The sequence below is a fragment of the Microcaecilia unicolor genome, chromosome 14, assembly GCF_901765095.1.
Source record: "Microcaecilia unicolor chromosome 14, aMicUni1.1, whole genome shotgun sequence".
Classification (NCBI taxonomy): domain Eukaryota; kingdom Metazoa; phylum Chordata; class Amphibia; order Gymnophiona; family Siphonopidae; genus Microcaecilia; species Microcaecilia unicolor.
In genome coordinates this window covers 1,162,393-1,180,963 of record NC_044044.1, presented here as the reverse complement: position 1 = coordinate 1,180,963, position 18,571 = coordinate 1,162,393, and the positions used below count along the sequence as shown (strand labels likewise).

Sequence of the window (18,571 nt, the reverse complement as noted above, 5' to 3'; positions counted from 1 at the left end):
TCCAAATTCTCTGACCACAAAAAGTCTTTAGGGAATTTTTAAAGTATATTTTCATCACTGAGTTTGTCCTGCTCGAAGACAAATGAAACCAGTAGAGTTCTACGTTGTTCTACGTCACATAACGATTCTTCTAATATTAATGAGATATCCAAAAGTTCTTGTTGATTTTGTTGATTAGAAAAAATGTTCCTTAAATGTGTCTTTTCACCGCTAGTTCCAAGTTCAGCTTGCATAGGAATCGGTAAGTAATAAGTTTTATTTAATGGAGATATAGCTGAAGCTGGATATAGTAGTATTTCCTGTAGGTATTTTTTAAATAAATCAGTAGAACTCATCCCATGTACCAAAGGAAACTTCAATATTCTCAAGTTCAAACGTCTATTGAAATTTTCAATTTGTTCTATTTTCTTATGTACTGTAGTTTTATCTAATACCAGTAGTTTTATCTAATACCAAAGTCTCAGTGGTAGCTTTTAAAGATTTCAGATCTTGTTGAAATTGTTCAGTTTGTATTGCAGATTCCTGTTTAGTTTTTTCTAAGGAATTTGTTGATAAGTCAATTTTACTTATGAGTTGAGAGGTGTCCTGAGCTGATTTTTGGACTACCTTATTTAATCCTAATAATGCCTTCCATATTGCCTGAAGAGTAATCTCCGTGGGGGTTAAATCCTCCAAGTTTATTCCTCCAGCGTTCTGGGTGAGGTTGACGCCATTTGACTTCCGATATGGCCTGGGCTTCCTTACTCTGCCCTGAAGACGCTGGACACGGAGGTCGATTATATTCTGGTGGCGATAAAGATGCCTCTAGTTCCGAGAGGACCGTCGCTCCTCCTTCAGTCCTCAACTCGGCCTCGCTCACCCCAACAACCGGGATAGGCGTTGCGTATCGGTCGATCGTCTGTTGGGTCGGGGAGGAAGTTCTGGCCAATGACGTTTGGCCTTTCACTATCCCCTTTCTTTTAGCGTGCGGCATTTTTAGAAAAAGAAAATACCTTAGGAAGAAACACCAACAGAGAAACTCGATTGATCAGCAAACACACTCAAGCCGCCATCTTGACAAGCCCCCCCCTTGGACCCCATATGTGACATTTTCTATGATTATTATAAACAACTTTACGCCACCCCTATCAATCAGGGGCTGCCAAGCCAGTTGTATTTTGACAATCTGTCTTTGCCTAAGCTCAATCAAAAAGACACAGATTTTTTGAATGCTCCCATCCGGGAAGAAGAGGTGGAATTGGCAATAACGTGTAGCCCATTGCACAAAGCTCCAGGTCCCGATGGTTTTGGGGTTGAGTTCTATAAGCTTCTGGGTAAGGCAATCCTACCAGCGCTTACTAATTTTTTGAATCATATTGTGGACACGGAGTCACTTCCCCTTAATTTGGCACAGGCACAAATAGTTGTGTTACCTAAACCAGGTAAAGACCTTTCAAGACCAGAATCCTATCGCCCCACATCCCTTTTGAATTTTGAAGCTAAATTGTTGGCCAGGATTATGGCTATGCGCATGGCTCGTTTCCTTCCAGAGCTAGTGCATGAGGCCCAGGTAGGGTTTGTGTCTGGTAGGTCGGTGGCTAAGAATCTTTGGAAAATATTGGCCTCTCTGGAATTCGGTCACAGATTTAAGGTTCAGTCAGTGCTCAATAGCTTTGATGCAGAAAAGCTTTGACTGGGTCAGATGGGATTTCCTGTTTGACATACTGATGGCATATGGGTTCTCGGGGCGATTTATATCGGCTATGAGAGCGCTGTACTCATCGCCTAGTGCACGGGTAATGGTTAATGGGTTGGATTCTCTGGATTTCCCTATATTGCGGGGAATGAGACAAGGGTGCCCTCTGTCACCTTTATTGTTTGTGCTGACACTGGATCCCCTAATTAGGGATATAGTAACAAATGATTCAGTCTGTAGGGTCCAGATAGGCACACATTGTTTTAAGATTGCTGCTTTTGCAGATGACCTATTAGTCCATCTTACGAATCCACAGGAGTCCCTTTCAGCTTTGCTTGATACATTCAGAGAATATGGAGATTTTGCAGGATGTAGATTAAATTTGACAAGTCAGAGGCATTGCCCTCCTCTCTGCAGGTAAACAGAGGTGGGGTCGGGCCTTTCCTTTGCGGTGGGTGGAGAGTTCCTTTAAATATTTGGGTATATGGTTATCTATGGATGTCCCGGCCTTATACCATCTTAATATAGAGGGGCTCATGCAGGAAACCAAACGGCAGTTAAATAATTGGAGGGAGTTACCGATATCTTTAACGGGCAGGATATGCTTACTGAGAATGGTTCTGTTCCCACGTTGGCTTTATGTATTGCAAACATTGCCTTTGCATGTGCTCTGTAAAGACCTAAGCACTCTTTATAGTCTGTTTAGTCACTTTTGTTGGGCAGGCAAAGCTGAGGTTAAATGTTATGCTGGGGGGTAGGAGGGGAGGGGGCCTGGGGCTTCCCAACTTGTCCTTATATAATCAGGCATGCCTTTTGCATCATTTAGGAGACTTATTTGGTAAATCACAAAAACTTGCACCCATAGAGTTTGAGCATGCTTTTTTTTGTTCCATATAATTTTTTTCACTATTACACAACACAACACATCAGTTGCCTAGTCACTTGCGAACTTGTGTATTGCTTGGGCCTTTACGTGAAGTGTGGAGGGTGCTGGTAAAGAAGCTGGGGGCTGTCCTCTTGTGTCTGATCAACTGTCCATTAGGGGAAATGTGGCATTTGAACCAGGGTTGGTGAACTCCGTGTTTAAAACCTGGGAGCAAAATCGTGTTTAAAATCTATTGCTGAAGCACCTGTTGAGCGGCGAAGAAGAGTTAATTTCCTTTGTGGAGCTGCAAGCACAGATAGGGGCTACGTGGGGGAGTCGGTTTGCCTATGCACAGATAAAGCACTATGTTGCATCCTTGGATAGGTCACAATTGGGTCTCAAGATGGGAGCCCAGGTAAGAGATTTTTTTCAGGAGATCCTGGACGGTGATCTGTCAGTTCCAGGGCTCCATAAATCTCTGGATAAAAGGGAACCCCCCCCACCCCAGGACTATTCAGCTTTGAAGGTGTGATAGGAAAGGGAGTTGGGGATTTCTTTGGCAAATTGGGATGTGGGAGCCACGTTGCGGGGCATTCCAACATTAACGTCAGATGAAAGCCTGAGAGAGTGCGGATACAGAGTGGTACTCCAGGCCTATATGACAAGGGAGCAGCTGGCACATGTGGGGGGAGTAGGAGCGAATGTTTGCACCAAATGTGGACAGAGTCCTCATTCCTTTAGTCATGCTTTCTGGTTATGTCCATGTATATGGGATTTTTGGATAAAAGTGAAGTTGTTCTTGATCAAATTGTTGGGGGTAACAATACAAGGTTTGTTGGCACAATTTGTTTTAGATAAACCAAAGACTAACACTACTCTATCTAAACCTGATAGTTTTCTTTGTCGCAAAATGTGCTTGGTAGCACGGAAATGCATACTACAATGTTGGACATCACAGGAGCCACCCTTCTTTTGGCAATGGAGGAACCAAGTACACTTGTTAGTGACCTGGGAAGCATGGGATGTGAAGGGGCCCCCTAAATGTAAACAACACTTTATACAAATTTAGAATCCTTACCTACAAAATCTAAGCTCTCGAGGTCGAAGCCTCGTCCTCAATTTAATCCAGATCTAGTGCAAACTAGTTAAATGTAATTAGGTCTCATTAGCCCATGGGGGGAGGGGGGACCAGGTTTATCAGAATATAATTCGCTGGGGTTTCTTGGGTTGGTGTAAGGGGGGAGGAAGGAGGGGTTGGGGATGAAAGGGAGGTGAGGGGGAAGATTGAATGAGTGATATGATGTGTGGACAGGTATTGTTATGTTAGAATTAAGATATGAAATCTGTTGCTCGTTGGCTGTTGGATAGGGGTTGGGAGGGACGGGAAGATGTTGATAGGATAATTAAAGGGGGGTTCAACAAGGGAGTTAAGCCGATGATGAGCAGGTACATATGTTAAGTTGAGGATTTGGCACTGAAGTCTGGACGTTGTAGTTAATAACCTGGGGAGGGGAGGAATAAAGTTGGTGGCGTTTGAAGAGAAAACTGTTTTAAAAACTTTTGATAACTGTTTCTCTAACTTCGATGTCACTGTTCTGAAACGCTGTCTGTTAACCAGTCTGGTTGTGACAAGTTTGAATCACCTTTAATAAAAATGTTGAAACATAAAAACTCATCTTTTTTTTCAGGCTTATAAATTAGGTGAGCAATGAGTTTCCACTACTAGTCTTTCCTTACAAAGATACAGATTGATGTTTTCTCTTATCAAGTGTCTTCATGCATAAAATTCATATCAAGATGGAGTTAATAGCCTATTTTCTTTTCTTTGATATACGAATTAGACAAATTAACTTTTTGTTAAGAGCATAGATTGGATGCTATTTTATGCATGGCGTAATTAGATTTGTATTTATTTTGTCTTTTATGTCTATTATTTTGTTGTTGTTTTTACACTTTTTGTATGTAATATGTTATCCACTTAGAACTTTAGATAAGACTGAATACAAATAAATTATTAATATTAGGCGCAGAAGAACAGCGTTTTCATCTCCCGACACTTCATCACATGCAGAATGCTTAAATGTACTTAAATTATATGTATGGAAAACGTGCGTGGCAAATTGGATACTTACATTTAAAATATCACATAATACACAATGAATATGAGTGGAAAATTTCTGCACAAAAGTGATAAAAGTCACAACCGTGACAGTTCGTCACTGGCAGGCACATATCACAATTAGTGTCACGATGGTGACTGTTTCCTTGTCTGTGCTCACCTCGCCCTCTGGTGGCCAGAACCGGTGGCTGCTATGGACAGTCACCCGTTCCGGTCCGGATCTTCCAGGCTGCCAGGACTTGCTTCTCTTGTTTCTGCCTGAACAGCACCCGTAACTGCCTTGTGATTCCTGCAGCTGAACTTCAACAGCTGATGGGCTTTATTAATCACCTGGAAACTTCTGTGTGGGCCTTTGCATCGTCTAAGGTCCATGGTTTGTTGGTGCTTTGTTGCACTTCTGCCTAGTCTGGTTTCTTGTTTGAGTTTCTTGTCTGGTTGTAGTTAGTCTGTGTGTAGTTTAGCTTAGGTTTATTGTTTATTTCTTAGTCTTGTTTCTGGTTTGTATTCCTGGTCTAGTTTCTCTTTGTCTGTGTCTCTTGCTTAGTGGCTGCTCTGTAGCTTTCAGTCCTGACTCTTGTCTGTCAGTATTTGTACCCTGTTTCAGTGGCTGCTTGGCAGCTTTCAGTTCCTGTCCTTTAGTTTGTCCATTTCCTGCCTTGTGTAGTATTGTCTATCTATGAGTCCTAGCCCAGTTTCCTGCCCATGTATATTCCTTTCCCCCCTGACCCTCAGTCCCTGTTTAGCCTAGTTGGTATCCAGTTCCTGCCCTGTTTGGTAAGTCCTGCCAGCCGCCTGCACCCAGGGGCTCAACTCCTTGGGAAGGGCGGTCAAGTGCAGGTGAAGTCTAGCTGTTTCTGTCAGAGTTCTGCCTTGTCTCTGGTGTGGGGTGGTTTTGCCTGCCACTGCCGCTCCCCGGCAGTGGTCCAAGGGCTCACGAACCTAGTTTCTGCCTTGAAAACCTAACAATTAGTTTGGGAAGAATGGGAACAGGGTGAGTGGAGGGAGCATACAGTGGGGGAAATAAATATTTGATCCCTTGCTGATTTTGTAAGTTTGCCCACTGACAAAGACATGAGCAGCCCATAATTGAAGGGTAGGTTATTGGTAACAGTGAGAGATAGCACATCACAAATTAAATCCGGAAAATCACATTGTGGAAAGTATATGAATTTATTTGCATTCTGCAGAGGGAAATAAGTATTTAATCCCTCTGGCAAACAAGACCTAATACTTGGTGGCAAAACCCTTGTTGGCAAGCACAGCGGTCAGACGTCTTCTGTAGTTGATGATGAGGTCTGCACACATGTCAGGAGGAATTTTGGTCCACTCCTCTTTGCAGATCATCTCTAAATCATTAAGAGTTCTGGGCTGTCGCTTGGCAACTCGCAGCTTCAGCTCCCTCCATAAGTTTTCAATGGGATTAAGGTCTGGTGACTGGCTAGGCCACTCCATGACCCTAATGTGCTTCTTCCTGAGCCACTCCTTTGTTGCCTTGGCTGTATGTTTTGGGTCATTGTCATGCTGGAAGACCCAGCCACGACCCATTTTTAAGGCCCTGACGGAGGGAAGGAGGTTGTCACTCAGAATTGTACGGTACATGGCCCCATCCATTCTCCCATTGATGCGGTGAAGTAGTCCTGTGCCCTTAGCAGAGAAACACCCCCAAAACATAACATTTCCACCTCCATGCTTGACAGTGGGGACGGTGTTCTTTGGGTCATAGGCAGCATTTCTCTTCCTCCAAACACGGCGAGTTGAGTTCATGCCAAAGAGCTCAATTTTTGTCTCATCTGACCACAGCACCTTCTCCCAATCACTCTCGGCATCATCCAGGTGTTCACTGGCAAACTTCAGACGGGCCGTCACATGTGCCTTCCGGAGCAGGGGGACCTTGCGGGCACTGCAGGATTGCAATCCGTTATGTCGTAATGTGTTACCAATGGTTTTCGTGGTGACAGTGGTCCCAGCTGCCTTGAGATCATTGACAAGTTCCCCCCTTGTAGTTGTAGGCTGATTTCTAACCTTCCTCATGATCAAGGATACCCCACGAGGTGAGATTTTGCGTGGAGCCCCAGATCTTTGTCGATTGACAGTCATTTTGTACTTCTTCCATTTTCTTACTATGGCACCAACAGTTGTCTCCTTCTCGCCCAGCGTCTTACTGATGGTTTTGTAGCCCATTCCAGCCTTGTGCAGGTGTATGATCTTGTCCCTGACATCCTTAGACAGCTCCTTGCTCTTGGCCATTTTGTAGAGGTTAGAGTCTGACTGATTCACTGAGTCTGTGGACAGGTGTCTTTCATACAGGTGACCATTGCCGACAGCTGTCTGTCATGCAGGTAACGAGTTGATTTGGAGCATCTACCTGGTCTGTAGGGGCCAGATCTCTTACTGGTTGGTGGGGGATCAAATACTTATTTCCCTCTGCAGAATGCAAATAAATTCATATACTTTCCACAATGTGATTTTCCGGATTTAATTTGTGATGTGCTATCTCTCACTGTTACCAATAACCTACCCTTCAATTATGGGCTGCTCATGTCTTTGTCAGTGGGCAAACTTACAAAATCAGCAAGGGATCAAATACTTATTTCCCCCACTGTATATGAATTAGCCGAGTAATGTATGTATTGGACTTTTTGTTAAGAACATCGATCGGATGCCATTTTATGCATGATGTAATTGGATCATTTATATTTATTTAGTTTTTTTATGTCTATTGTTTTGCTGTTGTTTTTACACTTTTTGGGAACAGGGTGAGGGGAGGAAGCGTGGTAGCACCTTGGAGACCTGTGTAGATAAAATAGGATAAAATAGTAAGGAGTGCATGGCTTCTGGATGACCTACCGGTAGGAGGGAAGCTGAATTCTTTTCAAGCAAGGTAGCCTCTTGTAACCTCAGGCCAGCGTGGCTCATATTCAGGCACATAAAAACAGGTGCCAACGTATGCTGGCAGTTCCAATTTTCTTTGGACATGTGCACACACAACCTCCAATTTGCTGCAAGTTTCCACGTATATAATTTGAGTGCATTTAGCTTGAATATGTGATGACGTGTTGCATGATAAAATGTTTGTGATGGTGAGGTGTCAGTGGCAGATTAAGATGATGAAAATACTGTCCTTCTGCACCTAAATATGTGCCTTGCAAAAAATGTGTAAGAAGTTTTAGGAAGGCTCTTATTTAGGTGCGAAAGAACAGGCTCAGATGCGCCCCCCCCCCCCAATTTGCTGCAAGTTTGCCATGTATATAATTTGAATTCACTTAACTTGAATAAATGATGGAGTGTCGTGACAAAATGTCTACAGTGATGCAGGAATGAATTGTTGGGTGATTAAGTGTCTCAGTGATTAACTGCCAGTAATGAACTTTCAGATGATCAAGTGTCCATACACAGTGTTTCCCTACCTGGATGATTGCTTAGTCACGTGCACATCAAAGGAAGGAGCTCAAGAATCAATGCAAAGAACTATTCGGGTGTTGGAGCTACTAGGGTTCATCATAAACTACCCCAATTCCCATCGTCTTCCTACAGAATTGGAGACCAGAGGAGCCCTTCTAGACACAGCTCAGGCCCGAAAGGATGCATTGGTCTCCATAGCACTAAATGTTCATCAGAGTCAGCAGGAATGAGCTTGGCAGATGGCCACATGGCCTAGATTGAACACGTCACATACATGGCACACTTCCATTTGAGGCCAGACCAGTGGGTCCTAGCTTCCCAGTGGCCTCAAGCCATCGCTATCATTCCTGCTCTGGAAATGTCTCTGTCTTGGTGGGCGATTCGATCCAATTTGACCATGGGACTCCCATTCCAAATTCCTCCACCCCACAAAACATCGATGATAAATGCATCCAATCTGGGCTGGGGAGCTCAAGTAGATGAGCTCCACAACCAAGGTTGGTGGCTCTCCCAGGAGGCTCAACATCACATCAACCTCTTGGAACTATGGGCTATTTGGAACACTCTAAACGATTTCAGAGATTGGCTGCTACACCAAATTATTCTTATTTAAATGGAGAATGAAGTTGCAATGTATTATGTCAACAAGCAAGTAGGCACGGGATTGTATTCCTGTGTCAGGAAGTGATCAGCATGTAGAACTGGACATCCAGCCAGGGCATGGTGTTCACAGCCATTTAACTAGTGGGGAGGGGGGTGTATGGGGATGAGGAGTGGAAGGGGTTAGTCGAGTATTGATGTTGTGTTACATGCATTGCTATCAAAACTTAATAAAAGTTATTTATTCCTTATTGTATACTCTACATTTTGTTCTGTAATCCACTTTGATGTATTTTTTAAAAGGCAGAATATCTAAAGGAAGCAACGATTTCCCATTCCTTCTGACTCTGGTGCCACCATCTTGGAGTCGGTTTATGAAATAAGGCAACCCTTTGGGCACCATTACGCACTGCTCATTGCTTTAGAAGTAGGTGGAAGGTTGGACGGTCAGAACGTAGGGCATAGCCTGGACCAACATTTTCTACCAGACTCTACATAGTGCAAATTAAGTTGCATGCGCAAATCCAGTCGTAGTCAGGATTTGTGATCACAACTTACTTAGTTAACAAGCCAATCAGCGCTTATAATTGCCAATTAACAACCAATTATTGACACTTAGAATTATGCACACAACTGTCTAAGCATATTCTGTAACATGATGTGCATAAATTCTAAGTTGCATGGTTGGAAAGGGGGCATCGCTATGGGCGGGTCGTGGGGGTTTCTAAAATCTATACGTTACAGAATACACTCGATCCGCGCCTAGTTTAGGTATCGGGATTTACACCAAGCTTTACTTGGCCTAACTGCCCACTACTAAATTTAGACACTCAGATGGGCGCTCGGTGTATTCTATACATGCGGAAGTTTAGGCTTATTCTATACAGTTCGCCTAAATTTAGGCCTAAATCTAGTCTTTTAAACTCTTCACAGAATCACACTAAGCTGAATCAAATAACATGGATGCTGCCATGTCTGCACAACACTATGGACCTAACAAAGGTTGCCATTCCATTTGTTTGTGCAATTCTGGTCACCGCATCTCAAAAAATATATAGCAGAATTACAGAAAGGAAACAAAAATGATAAAGGGATGGGACGACTTCCCTACGAGGACAAAAGGCTAAAGCGTCCAGTGATCTTCAGCCTGGAGAAGAGACAGCTGAGGGGAAATATGATAGAGGTTTATAAAATACTGAGTGGAGTGGAATCACTTGTTTACTCTTTCCGAAAATACTAGTACTAGGGAGCCCGCAACGAAGCTACTAAGTAGTAAATTTAAAAGAAACTGGAGAAAATATTTCTTCACTCAACGTTTAATTAAACTCTGGAATTTGCTGCCAGAGAATGTGGTAGAAGCAGTTAGCTTAGCAGGTGTACAGCGCTGCATATGCCTTGTAGCGCTATATTTATTTATTTTATTTATTTATTGCATTTGTATCCCACATTTTCCCACCTTTTTGCGGGCTCAGTGTGGCTTATAAATGATAAGTAGTAGTAGGTTTTAAAAAAGGGTTGGATAATTTCCTAAAACAAAGGTCCATAAGTCACTATTAAGATGGACTTGAGAAAATCCTCTGCTTATTTCTAGGATAAGTAGCATAAAATCTATGTTACTGTTTTGGGAGCTTGCCAGGTACTTGTGGCCTGGATTGGCCATCGTTGGAAACAGGATATTGGGCCTGAAGGACCTTCGGTCTGTCCCAATATGGCAACGCTAATGTTCTTATAGTGGTTTGTAATGGAACTACAGCTATGAAATTTTTTTCATGCTTTTATTATATACATTGCCATGCTAAACAAATGACTGATTATGCTGATCTGCAAGACAATGCGTATTCTCATAGTTACAGAATCCTTCAGGTGTACTCCTTATTGCCAGCAGATAGAGAGCATGTGACAGGTGTAGACGTACCCCTGTCTGCTCCACAGGAGGATCTTCTGGGGCAGTCAGAGGTATGTTTGTCGAGAATTGGGAGAGATTTGAAGTGATATCCAGGGCAGCCAAGGAACATCTGGAGGGGGGGGGGGGGGGGGGATCAAGTAACTGTCCAGGGGAGGTTAAAGGGAGCCACTCTAAAAGTCCACAGAGGTCACCTTAGGCTTGCAGGCCTTGCATTGAAGAACAGTGGAGTAGGGAAACACGAGAACACCTGCACTGTCTCCATCAATGCATGAATGGAAAAATTAGTTAATTACCTGATAATTTTATTTCCTTTAGTCCCAAAGGATCAGTCCAGACAAATGGGTTGTGACCATCCACCAGCAGGTGAAGATAGAGAACTCTAATGAACTGTGCCTCTTGCGCTTAGCAACCAAGCCAGTATTTGATAACAAAGCAGTGAAAGAGAGTTACTTCCAGATAAAAAACTCCAGTGTCTAATTACAAAAATAACTACGAAATAAAGAGCAAAACTCATGCCTTAGAAATAACGCAACCAGAACAATACAAACACCTGAAATTACATAGAACCGGAAAAAACGAAATCATCACAGAAGTGTGGGCTCTGGACTGATCCTTTGGGACTAAAGGAAAGAAATTATCAACACTGGGCTGGGAAGAAGAAAAAATAAAGAGGGTCTTTTACTACGGCACACTCACATTTTTGGCGCGCGCTATAATTGGGGGCATGCTAAATGTTAGAGACGCCCATAGGAATGCATTGGTATCTCTAATGTTTAGCGGGTTTACAATTTTAGCGCGCACCAAAAATGTGAGCACGCCTTAGTAAAAGACCCTCTAGATGAATTCTTTGTTTTGGTCTTTATTGAGCAGAATGTTGGAGTCATACCATACTGGAAACATTCTTTTACTATGATAAATCAGAGCAAAGGAAACAGAGTGAACTGATGAGCTAAAGAGAACTAGCATGCCTTAAAGGACCTCTTCCATGTGACGGCTACTGCTGTCTGTCAGAAGTTTCTCACCTGTGCCAGCTATATCATTATTCTCTCTGTCTTTCGAGGCATGCTCTCCACCACAACGCGTCTCATCTTCTTTCCGGATCTTGAACAGCACACCAGGATTACTAATGACATAACCTGGGAATTTAAAGATTAATATAGCTTATTCTAGAACCTTCACATACTATAGACAAAAAAAAAAAATTTCTAAGCATCACCTTCTGGCTGATTCTCACCTCTTACTCCATCACCCTGCCTTTATGGTCCAGTTCTTACTTCTCCCTTGATGTCTCTGATTATATCCTGGTTCTCATCTACTCATCTACTACCAATAAAGACCCCTTCCTCCCCATGTATGCTCCCTTTTTGACCTCAGGATGTTTCTTGGCTCATTGCTTGTACATTTTCTGATTACCTACTACTTCTTATCGCTCTCTCTCTACCACCTGGTTCTGTGCATTTGATCCTACCCTTAGTCTAGAACTAATTTATTTATTTATCACATTTGTATCCATCATTTTCCCACTGATTGCAGGCTCAATGTGGCTTACAATAATACTGTAGTAAAGTTACAATGCATTTAGTGTCAGCTGATCTCTAGCGTGTGCCAAAAACACTAATCTGTTCATCTGGCCCCTTCTCCTCCAACAGCATGCAGAACATCTTTACCTTGTCCTTTCCTAGGCCCTCTACAGTTAGTCCCTCACTCTCAAAAGTTGCTCTTAGATCAAACCTTCCAGCTTTTCTACCTAACTCAGGAAACTCTCTAGTCGTCCCTCAATATGAATGTCTGATTCAGATCCTGATTACTGCCCGCTACAGTAAACACTCTTTCAATCCTCCCCATCCTTCTACTTTCCAGAAAACAGAAGTGAAAATAATTAGCCTGTCTTTGCCAGGACCCAATATTTTCACACTGCTTCCCAGGTCCCTTCTCAACATCCACAGCTCTGCCAGCATCACAAGCCAACTCTGTATTCACCAACTTCCCAAGCAGCAAAATGCTCCATCCTATCATAAACACCTTAGGAATTCCATCAAACAAATTCTGAGGGTATTTACATAACAGGCACCCTAACAGGAATACACATAAGTTTGACCAATTTTAAAAGAGAAAGTATGTGCATATTTTCCCTTTTTAAAATACCCCAGGAAAAGTAACCAAACAAATATACATCTATTCTCAGGAACATATACAGATTTGCAGTTTATTTTAAATGCTTATGCATGTTTATAAAATAAATAGAATATACTAGAGTTCAAAACATTGTTCCGCCATTAACGTCTATTACAAAATTTATGTAGACCTCAGCAGTGCAACTCAAAAGCTTAGGGTTTTGGCTTCAAGAATCATGCACTCAATTCATCATCGGTCTTGTCAGTTATCTTGTTTTTAACTAACTCAAACTGCAAATTTGTATTCTCTTAATGAAGTTATCAAATAAAGTTTTAAATAAACACTTAACTTTTGTCGACTCAGGGGCAAGCAGTCCGACATGGCACATGTTTCACATAAAGCTGTTTCATGTACATACCTCCTAAAAAAAAATTTTTTAAATAAAAAAAAATAAAAAAGAGATTAAATCCTTATTCTTCTGTTGCAAAAAAACAAAACATATATCTATACTCTTTCGATAGTTATATGGTTTGAAACCCCAATAATATAAAAGAGGCTCGCCTACCATTAAATCTATGTTCTTTCTCTTGCCGACCAGCCATACTTCATAAAGATGGCGCTGGTAGTTTTTAAGTATTTAAATCTATTTAAAGATACCTTGGGATCATCTTCGACTCCTCCCTCTCCTTCTCTGCACATATTCAACAGATTGCTAAAACCTGTCGTTTCTTCCTCTTTAATATCGCCAAAATTCGCCCTCTCTTTTCTGAGCACGCTACCAGAACCCTCATCCACACTTTCATCACCTCTCGCTTGGATTACTGCAACTTGCTTCTCACAGGTCTTCTACTCAGCCATCTCTCTCCTCCTCAATCAGTTCAAAACTCTGCTGCACAATTAATATTTCGCCAGAGTCGCTATGCCCATATCAGCCCTCTTCTGAAGTCACTTCACTGGCTCCCTATCCGTTTCCGTATACAGTTCAAGCGCCTCTTATTAACCTATAAGTGCATTCACTCTGCTGCCCCTCACTACCTCTTCACCCTCGTCTCTCCCTACACTCCTTCCCAGGAACTCCGTTCACTAGGCAAATCTCTCCTAGTTGTACCCTTCTCCTCCATCGCTAACTCCAGACACAGTTCCTTTTATCTTGCCGCACCTTATGCCTGGAATAGACTCCCTGAGCCATTACATCAAGCTCCATCCCTGGCCGCCTTCGAATCCGGGCTAAAGGCCTACCTGTTTGATGCTGCTTTTAATTCCTAGCTTGTCACCTGCTCATAACGTGTCCTATCTGTCTGTCCTACCCTTATCCCTTATTTGTCCTGTCTGCCTGTCCTGATTTAGATTGTAAGCTCTTTTGAGCAGGGACTGTCTTTGCTTCATGTTAAATTGTGAAGCGCTGCGTACAACTGGTAGCGCTATAGAAATGATTTGTAGTAGTAGTAAATCATCAGCTGATTCCGTCCGCCAATCACAAAGCCCTGTCTGGCTGTTTTCATCGGGGGAGGAGTGGGGGGGGGGCAAAATTTCCCAGGGCCTGTTGCTAGCATGGCTTTCCTGTTCCTGTGCACAGCAGCGCCGCAGAGTACTTCCTTCCTGCCGTGTTCAAACTGGCTTTTTGGACACTGCAGGAAGGAAGGAAGGACTGCTCTGAGGCGCTGCCTTCGCACAGAAACAGGAGAGCCATGCTAGCTCCAAGCCCTGGGAAATTTTGTCACGTACAGTGAAAGGAGCAGGACAAGTAAGAAGGCGGGCCCAGAGGGGGTGTTTGCCCAGGGCCCAGCTTTGTCTCTCAGCGGCCATGGTTTTCATAATAAAGAAACCTACTCAATCTCAGCATTCACACCTCTAGGGTTAACTGTTTGTAACAAAAATATCCAATGTTGTTCTTTATAATTGAGTATTGGATATTTTTGATACAAACGTTTAATCCTAAAGGTTTGAATGCTGAGACTGAGTCGGTTTCTTTATTATGACAACAGCCAGATAGGGCTTTGTGATTGGCTGACAGAATCAGCTGATGATTTAACTATCTAAAAAAAAAAACAGTGTCATCTTTATGAGGTATTGCTGGTTGACAAGAGGAGCATAGATTTAATGGTAGGGGAACCTCTTTTAAATTTGGGGGGTTTCAAACCATATATCTATCAAAAGGGTGTAGATATATAAGATTTTTTACAACAAAAGAATAGAGATTTAATATATCTTTTTTACATTTTTTTTAGAAGGTATGTCCCAGTGGCGTAGCTACGTGGGGCCTGAGGGGGCCGGGGCCCCCGCAGATTCACCCCAGGACCCCCCTCCCAGCGAACCCACCCCCGCCGCCGCCTACCTTTACTTTTGCTGGCGGGGGATCCCACTCCCCGCCAGCCGACGTCTTCTCAGTCCTTCCTGCTCTTCAATTTGTTTGCTGACGTCCTGCACGTAATTGTACGTGCAGGACGTCAGACTCAGAGAACAGTTCTGTTCTCTGAGTCTGACGTCCTGCACGTACAACGTGCAGGACGTCAGCAAACAAATTGAAGAGCGGGAAGCGACTAAGAAGAAGACGTCGGCTGGCGGGGAGTGGGATCCCCCGCCAGCAAAAGTAAAGGTAGGCTGTAGCGGCGGCGGGGTCGCGGTGGGAGGGGGGCGGCAATTTCAGCGGTGGGGGGGCGGCGCCGGGGGGAGGGCTAAAATGTGCCCCCTCCCCCCGGGCTCTGGACCCCTCACCCACGGAAGGCTGGCTACGCCCCTGGTATGTCCTTGAAACAGCTTTATGCGAAACGTGCCATGTCGAACGGCTTGCCTCTGAGTAGTCAAAAGCTAAGTCTTTATTTAAAACTTTATTTGATAACTTCATTAAGAGAATACAAGTTTTTGAGTCTAGGCATTTAACAGAATTTCTTGTAGCCAAAAGACCATTGGAGTGATATGTAAATGATATGTTAGTCATTTACATAGGTGATATCGTTAGAGCTCTATTAAGAGTAAGACATTGTTAATCTACAGGTTCTTTATTTACCTTTGAATGTAGATATATTTCTTTTTTTTTTCCTTTTAAAAATGTATTCCACTTATGTTAATCTTGGATCACAAATGAGGACTTAAAAGTATCTATTCTTTTTCTTAATTATTATATAATTGAATGTTCTTTTTGAATTTATCTTGAATAATATATCTTTCTGTACAAGTGTTTACTTGATTGGAAATGTAAATTGCAATAAATAATTAAAAAAAAAAAGAGAATACAACTTTGCAGTTTGAATTAGTTCAAAATAAGATAACTAATTCATTGCTAGAGTTGGGAAATGTCATTGCCATAACTGGTGGCATTTATACAAGCCAGCCCCCAGAAAAGCCTCCAACCAAGTCAGGCACACTTCTTTGCATAATTTTACAAACAACTTGAGTGTGGGGCGTAGCACTTTATATGCTCAATTAGGCATTTATAAAATATGTATGGGAGCCTTCAGATAAGCATATGCTGTCTTTATAAAATAGACACAATATATGCATCCATTTGCCTCTACAGCCTATCTGCCCTGTTATAAAATTACCCTCTTGGGGGTAATTTTATGAACCATTTCCCACATGTAGGAAATGGCTCTTATAAAACTGCATAAGTGACTAATATTTTCTTTTTTTTTTTTTTTTATTTTATTTATATTTATTTCAAATTTACATTTATGCAATACAACATAAATCAATCAAGATAACATTAAAGGAACTTAAATCAAAACGGAAATTATCCTACATTATATCGACCACAAATTATGATCCAAGATCTAGGAAAATAACTAAAATCAAAAAGCAATCAAATTAAGTGAACAGAGAGAGATGGCGAAGATTCGCAGCCGAATAGCGCTTAATACAGTGCCTATTACAACATTATTCTTTAGAGGTAATAAATTCTTGTAATTTTCCTGGGTCAAAAAAAATATATGATATAGATTCAATAGTAATAAAACATTTACAAGGAAACCTCAATTGAAAAGTTCCACCTAAACGGAGAACTCTTTCTTTTAGTAACAGGAAAACTTTTCTTCTTCTCTGGGTATCCTTGGAAAAGTCTGGGAAAATCTGTATTTTTGACCCAAGAAAAGTGGAGTTCATATGGCGAAAATAAAGTCTCAAGATGTTATTACGGTCTGTTTGCAGTGCAAATGTAGCAAGCAGTGTGGTTCTCTCAGTTATGACCTCCATAGAACTTTCCAGGAAGTCAGTTAAATTTAAAGCAGCTTGAGGATTTTGAGGAATATCACCCTTTCTTGCACCAGAAATATATTGTACTCTTATAATAGGAGGGAATCCCTCAGAGGGGACACCCAATATCTCATGCACATATTTCCTCAACATTTCCAGTGCTGGGATGAGTGGAGATTTAGGAAAATTAAGAAAACGTAGATTATTTATGCGAATTTGGTTTTCAAGGAAATCAATTTTACGCTGCTGAAAGTTGAAACTTTTCATCAACATTTCTGTTGAAGATTTCACTGCCTTAAAGTCATTGTCCAAAACATTCATTCTAGATGTGTGCTCTGCAACTTTAAGAGAAATATCTTTTTGAGTTTGCTTTACCTCTGCCAACTCTCCCGTTAGGATTCGGGCAATCTGTTGTACGTTGGAATTTAGGCCTTGTATCGCTTCCCATAAAACTTCTAGGGTAATAGCTGAAGGTTTTTTCAAATCTCCCAGCACGAGAGAGGACGCATTCAGATTCACTGCAGGCAGTACACTTGCCTGCATCGATGTTCCTTCTGGCGTTGAGGAAGCAGCGGGGTCTCCGCAAACAAGCGCAGGGGACCGACTTCCGGATACCACGCTCCGTTCCACCGCTGAATCCTGCCTCTCTCCTGGCCTTGGGGGAACAGCCATTGGGGGTAGGCTCAACGAGACTCCCTCAGCGCTCAGGTCTGTAAGATTTTCCGGACCGCCCGTAGCGAAACCGCCAGCTCCCGGCGTCAGCAATCCCATCTCTGCCAGAGTCATCTGCCGCAACGGGGCTGGTTCCACCCTGCGCGCGGAGACAAGTGCACTGGGTTTACCCTTTCGCTTGCCCATAACGGCAAGCGAAACTCCGTGTGCAGGTTTCAATGGAGGGAGGAGAGAGCTCGGCGCACATCCGTTCAGCTAGACGCCATCTTGGATCAGTGACTAATATTTTCAAAGCACTTAGACTTACAAAGTTACACAGTAGCCTATGGAACTTTGTAAGTCTAAGTGCTTTGAAAATGAGCCCCTGTGTGCACTGACAAGATGGTGTAAACTTATATATGCATTGTGTGCAAGCATTTCCAGGGGTAAAGAGTAGGCTGAGTTGTGAAGTGCATGAACATGGTATAAAATACCCGAGTATAGTCTATGTGCAACTGCTTCAGAGCAGGTTTTAATTCATACATGAGAATTTGTGCCTTACTGAACACAGTTCTAAATCCCTATTTTATACAGGCACATAGTTGCCTATGATGGTTTTATAAAACAGACACCTTCATAGAATTTGACGAGGCATATTTTCAAAGCACTTAGACTTACAAAGTTGCACAGTAACTTATGAACCCCATGGCCACTCTTCTATAAAATTTATGCCTTTAAGGGGTATTTTTTTTTGTAGCAATGAATTTTTATTGAAAAGGTTTTGTCTATTAGATTGTAAGCTCTTTGAGCAGGGACTGTCTCTCTTTGTTAAATTGTACAGCGCTGCGTAACCCTAGTAGCGCTCTAGAAATGTTAAGTAGTAGTAGTAGTAGTAGTATTAAGTAACAAATAAGGAATAACAATAATATACCAAACACAGATTAGAATAAACCCCCCATACAGAAATCAAGGCAAACTCCCTCTGAAGACATAACAAATCACCAGATTCCCCCATCCCTCCCCCCCCCCCCTAACAAAAAGCTAATCCCT

General features: G+C 42.4%; 1 protein-coding gene across 2 annotated transcripts in view; it reads right to left on the bottom strand.

Annotated features, from left to right (window-relative positions):
* LOC115457897 (zinc finger protein 436-like) overlaps positions 1-18,571 on the bottom strand; it is a 118,099-nt gene that overhangs the window by 26,742 nt on the left and 72,786 nt on the right. For both annotated transcript variants that reach the window (XM_030187576.1, XM_030187577.1), the window contains exon 4: positions 11,590-11,703. In XM_030187576.1, coding sequence (XP_030043436.1) covers positions 11,590-11,703 — 114 coding nt within the window. The remainder of the gene's footprint in view (positions 1-11,589; positions 11,704-18,571) is intronic.